This window comes from Microtus pennsylvanicus, chromosome 19, assembly GCF_037038515.1.
Source record: "Microtus pennsylvanicus isolate mMicPen1 chromosome 19, mMicPen1.hap1, whole genome shotgun sequence".
Lineage (NCBI taxonomy): Eukaryota > Metazoa > Chordata > Mammalia > Rodentia > Cricetidae > Microtus > Microtus pennsylvanicus.
Window position 1 is genome coordinate 28,545,990 of NC_134597.1, and position 10,308 is coordinate 28,556,297.

At 48.3% G+C, this 10,308-nt stretch overlaps 1 protein-coding gene across 2 annotated transcripts in view; it reads left to right on the forward strand.

The window, feature by feature from the left end:
• Positions 1-6,035: 6,035 nt before the first annotated feature.
• Positions 6,036-10,308, forward strand: part of Stra8 (stimulated by retinoic acid 8) — an 11,473-nt gene continuing 7,200 nt past the window's right edge. The window contains exons 1-4 of one of the 2 annotated variants that reach the window (XM_075953777.1): positions 6,036-6,227; positions 7,079-7,154; positions 7,570-7,654; positions 9,720-9,920. In XM_075953777.1, the coding sequence (XP_075809892.1) occupies positions 6,036-6,227; positions 7,079-7,154; positions 7,570-7,654; positions 9,720-9,920 (554 nt within the window). The remainder of the gene's footprint in view (positions 6,228-7,078; positions 7,155-7,569; positions 7,655-9,719; positions 9,921-10,308) is intronic. The other variant, XM_075953778.1, reaches the window with a different exon arrangement.

The window sequence follows — 10,308 nt, forward strand, 5'->3', positions numbered from 1 at the left end:
GGCCCGCCGCCTCGCATCCCCATTGGTTGTGGGGGTAGTGACAGGGCTGTGATTGGTCCCCAGCCTGGGGTACGAGGCCACTTTTCTGCCTGAGGCAAAAGCCTCTCTTCACACTCTGCTGAGGGCAGTAGGGAGTGACTGACACGTCAGGGCTTCGAGAAACTTCCTTCGTGTTCCTCAAGCGGTGAGGGTGCAGCGGTGCACGGTGCACCGTGGGTGCACCGTAGTGGCCTTTCTAAGTGTGAGTAACCTCTCACCTTTCGTGTCGTGAGGGTGGGAGTGGGTGCTTGTGAATGCATGAACTGATATATTGAGACTTTCTGCTGCGTGTTCCACTGTGGCGAGGGTTCGGCCGTGCACGGTGCACCATAGTGTCCTTCCCAGGGGTGAGTAACCTCTTACCTCTCGTGTCGTGAGGGTGGGAGTGGGTGCTCGTGAATGCATGAACTGATATATTGAGACTTCCTGCTGCGTGTTCCACTGTGGCTAGGGTTTGGCCGTGCACGGTGCACCATAGTGCCCTTCCTAGGGGTGAGTAACCGCTGACCTCTCGTGTCGTGAGGGTGGGAGTGGGTGCTCGTGAATGCATGAACTGATATATTGAGACTTCCTGCTGCGTGTTCCACCGTGGCGAGGGTGCAGCCGTGCACGGTGCACCGTAGTGGCCTTCCTAGAGGTGAATAACCGCTGACCTCTCGAGTCGTGAGGGTGGGAGTGGGTGCTTGTGAATGCATGAACTGATATATTGAGACTTTCTGCTGCGTATTCCAAAGCAGCAAGGGTGCCCCCATGCACGGTGCACCACAGTGGCCTTCCTAAGGGTGAGTAACCTCTGACCTCTCGTGTCGTGAGAATGGGAGTGGGTGCTCGAGAACGCAAGAACTGATATAATGAAGGGTAGCCATGCCGGGAAATTTTTAATCTGTGTTCAAATGAGCACGTGTGTGTTTGTCACCCGTGACTTCTAGAGCATGTATGTGTGTGTTACCCATGACTCCTACAGCATGCGTGTCACCTGTGACTCCTAGGGCATGTGTGTGTGTTATTCATGACTCCTAGAACATGTGTGTCATCCCTGACACCTACAGTATGTGTATGTACCACCCGTGACGCCTACAGCGTGTATGTGTGACACCCACGACTCCCAGAGCATGTTGGTCACCTGCGACCCCTAGAGGATGTTCGTGTGTGCCGTATATACCCGACTCCTACAGCCTGTGTGATTGCCACCCGCGACCCCTAGAGGATGTTCGTGCGTGCCATCCCCGACTCCTACAGCCTGTGTGATTGCCACCCGCGACCCCTAGAGGATGTTCGTGTGTGCCATACCCGACTCCTAGAGCCTGTGTGGTCACCCGCGACCCCTAGAGGATGTTCGTGCGTGCCATCCCCGACTCCTAGAGCCTGTGTGGTCACCCGCGACCCCTAGAGGATGTTCGTGCGTGCCATCCCCGACTCCTACAGCCCGTGTGATTGCCATGCGCGACCCCTAGAGGATGTGTGTTTGTCAATCAAGAGTCCTATATGATGTATGTGGATCACCAGCGACTCCCAGAGCTTAGGTCTGTGACTCCTATATATAGTAGATTGTGTATCACCTCAACTTGATAGTGATGCTGTTTTTTTTTTCTTTTACACAATCAAATGGGCATAGGAAATCAAAGGCAACCCAAATAACCCAAATACATTATCCAGCGTATTGCGCCATTCTGCCTTCAGTCTGCTAATTACGAAAGGCTCACACGCAAATGCTTTTTAGAGAGATTTTAAACTTAGGTTTAAAAAGAATTGAAAGTTCTTCTGAAACCTGGAAAAAATGAGAACACTTATTTTTATTTAATTCGGGGGATTTTAAAAAAATTAACTCATCTAGTAAATTTCATTTAGTTTAGTTGGCTTGTTCATTAGATTTTTGTCTGATTGAGGCAGGCATGTGCCACCACATCTGGCCTAGGGAAACTTGGTGAAATGTTAGTTCTGAGTTAGTATTAAGTGGAGTTTGTATAGGAAAATATTTGGCTATGAAAAGTGTGTTTTGGACCTTGGCATGGTGGGTGTAGCCATCAGGTAATGACATGGTGGGCTACATCAGTAATCTCAGCACGCAGGAGGCTGAGGTAGGAGGATCCTGTGTTCAAGGCCGTCTAGGGCTATGTAAGGAGACTGGTGGGGGTGGAGTGGTGGAGAAGGAGAAAGGGTAGAGAGAAAAGGCCTGCTTCGGTATAGATGAGATGTCTTAAGAAATATGGCCATGGCAGTTTGAATTGTCAAAAATTCCCTTTTTGGAAGACGCTATCAACGAAGCCACCATTTTGCTTTGTCCTACGGAAAAACTGCCTGGCAAGTTGATCCCACTCTGGCATAACTCAGCAGTAAATTTTTGAGAGGAAAATATGTTACCACTCAGGCCATTTTTAAAGGGCTTGTAGATTCTTTGGTGCCCAGATGAATGGGCTTGGAACACAGGAAGTGCTCAGTAGACATTTTTTGTCACTGATTTTTTAAGGCGCTGGCTCACACCCCCGTCCCCTGCTGGTGTGTGAATGGGTGTGTCACTTGCTCTTGCTCCAGGTAGTTACAGAGTCTTGACCATGTCCAAGTACGTAAGTTTAGACTGCGGTGTAGTTAAGGAATTTTTACCTCCTAGTTACAGCTAGAGAAAGTAAGATCTAAAGAGTTTCTTGGCCCGTTCTGGTCACGTGACTGGCAAACAGAGAGTGAGCATTCTGACTTGGGCCTTAAACATGTTCACAGCTGACCTGCATCTCCCCATATAGCACATAACATTGGTCCTGCTCTCTCTGAGTACGGCTCTGTGTCATCCATGCCTGGATTTTTTTTCTTTCCTTTTTTATTATCTCCCATTTTAGGCAAAGCCTTGCCTGGTATTCATTTTTTAATTGATTTTTTAAAAAAAGTTATCAAACAAAATAATGAGTTCCATGGCATCTTTATATTGTTTTGTTTTCATTCCTCGATTGCTTGGTTTTTGTTTGCTTCTTGTGTTTTGTTTGGTTTGGAGAGAGAGGCTGTTCATTTCCTTGTTGAAATGGTCTTGCAACACTGAAGGAAGCCTTGAGTTTGGCACATAGGTCAAGGTGATGAATTCCTAATGCCCCTGCCTCTGCTTCTCAAGTGCCTCCTACCTAGTTTTATGCTTCTGTGGGGTTTGGGATGAAAGCCAATGTCCTGTGCATGCTAGGCAAGCCGTCTACCAATTGATCTGTGTAGCCAATTCAAGCTTGGGAGTTTTTGAGTCAAGAGTCTCACTTTGTAGTCCAGGCTGGCCTGGGATTCTTGGCAGTCTTTCTGCCGCCTGCAAAGGATCGCAGATGGGAGCCCCGACTTTCGGTCTGCCTGGGATTATTCTAAATGGTTTCAGTTAGGCATAGTAACATTTACTTCTAGTCCTACGACTTGGGAGGCGGAGACTACTAGCTACAATCTTGAGACTTTACCTCAAAAACAAAGCAACCCCCTCCATCCCTACTGCAGAAACAAAACCAATGTTATCCTGCAAACTGTTTGCCCACACTGAGTTCCCTCCATCCTGGGTCATCTTAGGTGCATACACATCACTCCCCTGGCCATGCCCAGTCTCCTGAGTAAGAATGGGGTTTTCCTGCCCCTGTGTGATCTCCCTCTACTGATCTTAGGTAACAAGTGCCCCGTCTCTAATTGGTGGTATCTCACTGTGAATTCTGCTAAGAACTGAATTAACGGCATGGTGAAGACCTGGAATGCAAGCAAGTCTTTATGGTTTGAGAAAACTGAAATTAAAATTCCTTCTTCTCATCCCATTTTTTTCCTCTTAATTTTCTTTTCCCTTGCCTTATTCAAACATCGCTTCTGCTCCTCCCCATGCCTGGGAGATTTTTGTCTTTGTGGGCAGCTCAGTAGTGTTCTTTGCTTCTGTCTGGAAGGGGTGATGGAGTTAACCATATCTGCCTGCACGGTGCTGTACGTTGCCATACGTGTGTGTGGGAGGATTCCTCCAACACTTGAGAAATGGAGCCTCACCAAGGGTCCCATCGACACGTTAGGAAAACAAGATTCAGTTGGAAGCCAGTGTGGCAGACCGGCAAGCTCCTCGGAGGAATTAAGATTTAAAGTAGGCCTTGAAGAGCAAGGCAGCTCCAAATGGGTGGAGACCAGGGCTGGGGGTGGAGATGAGTAGTGTGATAGGTGGAAAAATGACAGTAGCTGTAAAATGGAGGTCAGGGGGCAGAATAGGAACAATTTCTTCTGTCAAAGAACCGAAGTGAGCCAGGGATGCTGGTGCGTATCTGTAATCCAGCACTCGGGAGGCCGAGACAGGAGGAGAGTTCTGGGCCAGCCTGGGCTACTTAGCAGATTCTCATCTGCCAGGGTGGGGTGGGGTAGTAAGAAGAACTGATCTTTGGAAAATTCTGGATTTTTTTAAAGAGTATTACGAGCTGATTTGCTATTCGTGGTGAGAGAGGCTGTACACTCTCTCCTGCTCTGTCTCCTCTCACTGCGGAGAGCCGACTTCTTAACACACCTTCACCTGCGAGGGCTTTTACAAGAGAAGGTTTTATGTGTATCTGTGTGCACCTTAGAAGAAACCAACTCACAGGCATTGGCACTGCATTGGAAAAGCTTCGGGTTCCCTACAAGTCAAGAGGGTTTGGCTGTGACTATCAGACACTGTAAAATCTTAGGAAGGTTCTAGTAGCATTAACTTTAAGTGTCTCCCACTAGCCTCTCCTCTATGGCTTTGACTCTTTGACGCTATAAGGGGACGTCACAGATGGGGTAACCAGTCACCTCTTTAAGGCCATACCTCTGGTTACAGTTGTAGCTGAGCTTCAGCCTGAGTTTATCGGTCTGAATCTCCGAATGATTGTCGTGTGATAAAGTTGGTCAGACTCTTACCAGTGTTGTGAACTCCCTGTCCTGAAGCACTGAGCTCAGGAGCGTGGACCCAGCAGAACCTAGCAGGCAGCACTGAGCGCTACTGCTCAGAGGGAAAGAAGATGCAGCCCCTCTGCTCAGAGAGCTACGGAGAGGAGCTCTCTGTGTAAGGGTAAGCCTCCTCTGGTGAAACGGGTAGTGCCCAAGTAAGAGGCCTTCGACCTTGCCTCTCCTTAAAACTTCTATACCAGGACTGGGGGCATGGCTCCGTTAGTAGGATGGTGGTCTAGATTCAGGAAGCCCTGAGTTCTGTCCTCGGCACGGATAACACTAGGTTACGGTACACACCTGTAATCTTAGCATCAGGGAGGTAGAGGCTGGAGAATCGGGGTTCAAGGGGATCTTCAGCTACATCGCAAGTTTGAGATCAGCTTGGACTGTAAGAAAACATCTTGGAAAAAGAAGAAAAAAAACCTTAAATATCAATCTCTGCAGCGTCTCACCAAAGGAAGACTCCTGCTCTGTAGACTCATCTGTGGCAAATGTCAGTACAATGGTCATCTTTACAAAGTAACAGAAGCAAGACATGGCAAGGCCGTGCCTGCGCCCCTGAGAAGTGTCCTGTAATTGCTGGTTTTCATAAACAATAGCGTATTTATGGCTCCTCTTTCTTCCTGGAGTATAATATACGCACGTGAAAGTCCACAGATCCACAGCGGACATTTTGATGGAGTTTCTTTATTTTTTATTTCCGTTTGTAACTACTTCCCATACCAAAGAAGGGTCATTCTAAAGGTTAGAATGATCACACAGTGTGGACCCCGAGTCCATTCAGCTTTGGACAGACTGTGAAGGACGAGCTCTCGAGGTTCAGGTGTAATCTTGGCTGCGGAAATGAATGTCTGTGAGTCCCTGCGATGCGCTGGCATCTTGCAGGGATAAGCCCCAGTGTCCCTCAACTGAAAGTTCACTGTAAATGCTTTGTGATTTGAGGAGTCATGCTTCAGTAGGAGACGTGGAGTTCACTTGTGACTTGCTATGTAGGGCTCATTGGTATATTCGCAGCCTTGAGAGCTGCCTTCTTTCTGTCCGTCTGTCTTCCTCAATGTTGTGTCTTTAATGTGCAGTGCTAAAACGGGTCTATTGTGTTGTAGATTATAATGGCCACCCCTGGAGAAGGCAACCATCCCAATGATGAAGGGGCACCCCAGCCAGTGGCAGAGCTGCAGCAGCTTGAGTCTCGGGTGGCCCGCAGACGCCTGTCCCAGGCCCGCCATCGGGCCACCCTGACGGGGCTCTTCAACAACCTGAGGAAGACTGTTTACTCTCAGTCTGATCTCACAGCCTCAAAGGTATGGGGGGCCCTACGGATGTGGGAAACATTCCTCCACAGGGGACTGCTGAGCGAGGCAAGAGCTGGCCTCAAGCTGCCCGCCCTGCTGCCCCGAAGCAAACTGGCAAAGACACGGTTCTCGACCAGCCACAGAGCAGCCTGACATAAGAGGGGACATTAGGGGTCCGGGGAAGACATGTGGTTATGCGGTGAGTTTGCGTGTCATGTTCGCGGGAAGGGAAGGAAGAGTAAACTTCTGAGTTCAGAGTCATAGAACATTTGCTATTCTTAGATCACGTGAAATGCGCTTTGATGACATAAAAAGGTGTTTAATTATTTTATTTGTTCCCCCTTTTTTTTCGAAACAGGGTGTCATGTATCCTAAGCTGGCCTTGAACTCACTATTCAACTGACCTTGAGCTCCTGATCTCCTCCTGACTGCTTACTGAATTCTGGGATTCTAGGCATAGGCCACCACGCCTAGCTATATGACGTATTTGTATTTAGCAAATGCACATTTTGAGGGAAGGATACTGAGTTGCACGTGGTCACAACTTGGGCAGAAGTCCAGTGGACCCTTGTGAAAGACTGAGGCTGACCCTGCTGAGCCTCCTTACCTGTATCCCACCTGCAAGCAGCCTCTGCAGCCACGGCAGGTGCTTTCTGACCATGGCGTGTTTCCAGAGACTGTGGTATTCTAGAATACAAACGTATCTCCATGCCTTCTGTGTAGTGGGACAAACCTCCTCTCCACTGTACAGACAAGGCCAAGGGTGGGACTTTGCATGGAAGGGGTTTCCTGGGCCCAGAAAAGAAAATAGTCCCTGCAGCTCTGAAAGGCTGTCTTCTCAACTGTGTCTGTGTCCTCAGTGGCAGGTACTGAATAAGACAAAGATTCATATCCAAGAGCTGGAACAAACCCTGGATAATTTGCTGAAGCTCAAAGGCAAGAGCGCCCTCCCCCGAGAGAAGGCCGGTTCGGGTTTCCCATTGAAGGCAGAGCCTATGTTTCACAACATAGGCAGACTCCTGTTAGGAGCAACAGTTTATCATAACTGGCCCCCGTCTCAGGGAATTTGCACTCTAGCAACATGGGCAAGGGTCCCCAGGCTGTGTGGGTTTGATGAGTTCTCTAACATGATACTGCTGAAGGCCCCCTGACCTCAGCTTTAGTGACCAGTACTGACCTGAGCTCTCTCCTCATGTCTTGGAGGAGAAGTGGGAAACGACTGCACTCTGTAAACCTGGGAGGGTCAAGGTTTTCCAGGCCCCCTCCCGAGGCTCCCTGAACCAGACAGGCAGGAGAGACCCAAAGGGTCTGGTTTTTCGCTTTATGACTCTGGCCCTCACCTCCCTCATAGACGCCTACAACCTGGAGGATGGGAATGCCAACAGCTTAGAGGAGGTCAAGGAAGAATATGCCAGAATGTACTCAGAGGATGAGAGGTAAGATCTGGCAGGCACCAGGAGGAGGGAGCCTTCGATGCAGAGGAACTCTTATAGTAAGCGAGGCTATCAGGGCTGTGGCTCAACCACTTAGAGCTGTCTCATTCTGGAGAGAACTCTGTGCTCTTTTATCTTAATAGCATGCCATGGATATTCTTCCTAAGTGGCTCATGCTTATTACAGAAATCAGAAAAATACAGAAAAGCATGAAACTGTATCATCTCACCTCTCAAAGAAAGGTCACGTTAACCCTGAAGGCTAGCCACCCATCTGGTATTGATAATTTTCCACACCACTTTAGAGAAATAATATCGTGGAGTTTATCCTTATATCTTGATGTTTCTGTGTGGGTGGGTGTGATATATACATATATATACTAAAAATACCAATCCTTTTCAAATCTCATGAAAATACAAGCCAAATTAGCCTTTGTAGAGCCAGAGCAGCCCTAGTGCCCTAGGGGAAAGACGGGTGTTACAGCTGTGGAGGGGTCTCAGCTGGCGTCACAGCCAAGCTTGAACAGAGAGACTGTCTTGAGGAATGTCTTTCTCCTTTTTTGGCTCCATGGTTAGTTACCCTTCTCATCACTGTGACTCAGATCCCCGAGACGACAGACAGTTCAGAGGAGGAAGTGTTTCTTGTGCTCACAGTTGCAAACAGTTCAGTCCATGGTTGCTTGGTCCTGTGAGCTTGAACAGGAATGTGTGGAAGGGGAGGGGCTGCTCACCTCACAGAAGACAGGGAGCAAAGAGAGAGAGAGAGATAAGAAGGGGCCATGGACAAGATACCCCCAAAACCCCACCCCAGTGCTACTTCCTCTAGCTAGGCCCTACAATCTGATGTTTCCAAGACTCCCCAAAACCATATCACCAACAGAGACCAAGCCCTCAACACATGAGACTTTTTGGGAAAGGGTGGAGGGGAACTTGGTATCCAAAGCATAAGGGAAGTCAAGTTTTCCATTTGAATTTCTCGCTGCCTGTGCTTGTCATGCACGGTGTGTGCGTACAGTCTCTGCTCGGCATTGCTGTCTAAACATGACAAATGCCCCTTCCTGGGCACGGAACCCACGGGCTCCAGAGTGGCTCTGACTACACCTTGGACTTGAGGGGCACCCGTCGGGCTCCTGTTATGCCCATGGTCCCGTGGCATCTCCATCTCCAATGGCATGATATATGTCCAGGTTGACCTCTGACGAGACCCAGAGTGCAAGCCGTGGTTACCCATCCCAGAGAGGGCTCCAAGCTGCTTGTTACAGCCTACCAAATTCTGCCTGCATGAAGGGATACTGGGATTCAGAAGTTTTGTTTGACTGTTTTTTAGTGTGGACACTTAGAACTATGACTTTCTTCTCTGTGCTTTTTCCTCTGGTTTCCAATTTTTTATTTTATTTTTTTAAGTCAAAATATTTCTGTTTTATTTTTATTTTATATGCATGGGTATTCTATCTGCATGTATGCCCATGTGTGTGCACTATACCTGGAGACTGGGTGTTCGATCTCCAGGACTGGAGTTATAGATGGTTATGAACAGCCATGTGGGTGCTGAGATTTGAACCTGGCTCCTTTGGGAGAGCAACCAGTGTGCTTCAACACTGAGCCATCTCTCCGGTCCTGTTTTCCAAATTTTTAACAATGAGTGTGTATTACAGCCTGTGGTAAATAATTACTAAATATATATTCTTGCTAAATTAATATTTAATACTAATTAAATTAACAATATACTATTAAATACTCGCTATATTATAGCCTAGTGGAAATTTTATTAAAAATCAAATTACACCATGTGAAGGGCTTAAAAAAATGTGTCAAGAAGAAAGAAATCCCCTCCAGTCTCACTCCATGCAGGCTTTACCGCCTTCCTGTCCACAGAGGAACGAAATAAGCACTCGAGTTCTCCTCTGTGCCCTGTGGCGATGGTAAACCGACTGAATCTCAAGCGATGCACCTGCCATCTTGTATTCCTGAGTGTTACTTGATTGTCACCTAGACAGTTGGCGTATATAGTTAGTAGACTCGCTGGCGATATTGGCCTAGCTCTCTCTTGACTCTGTATTCTCCCCCAGTGTGTTCCTCAGTAGTTTACCTCAGAACAGCTCTCCTCCGTGGTGCCCCACTGAGGCTGTCGGGAAGGTTGATGAGGAAGGAGGACATGATGAAGAGAGAGAGGAGGAAGGGAGACAGGAAGAGGAGGAAGAAGAGGAGAAAAAGGTCGATCTCTCACAGGCCTCTTCCACTCTGCTGCCAGATCTCCAGGAATTTGAACGGTGCGCACAATGGGGTGGGGTGGGGTGTACTCACACAGGGGGATTCTGTGGGGAGGGGGACAGACTCCGGCCGGCCCATGTGGAGGGCTCCAAGCATGCAAGATTCAGACCAGGTCCCAAATCACCAAACTACAGGCTCTCCATGTGGGAAGCACCCCGATGGAGACTAGCTAAGGGGCTTGGCAAACGAGTCCACTGCTATACAAATTTATTTATTTAGAATAGGTGTTTATTTGGGGTCCCTGGAGAAGAGTGCTGCTGATGGTAATTTCTAGTGCTCCCCCCTCCTTCTACCACATACAAACCTCAGAAGTCTCCTTTTAGAGATGGAGGACCAGGCCACATCTGCGCTGGCTCAGACTTTGAACACCTCTTCCACAGAGTTAAG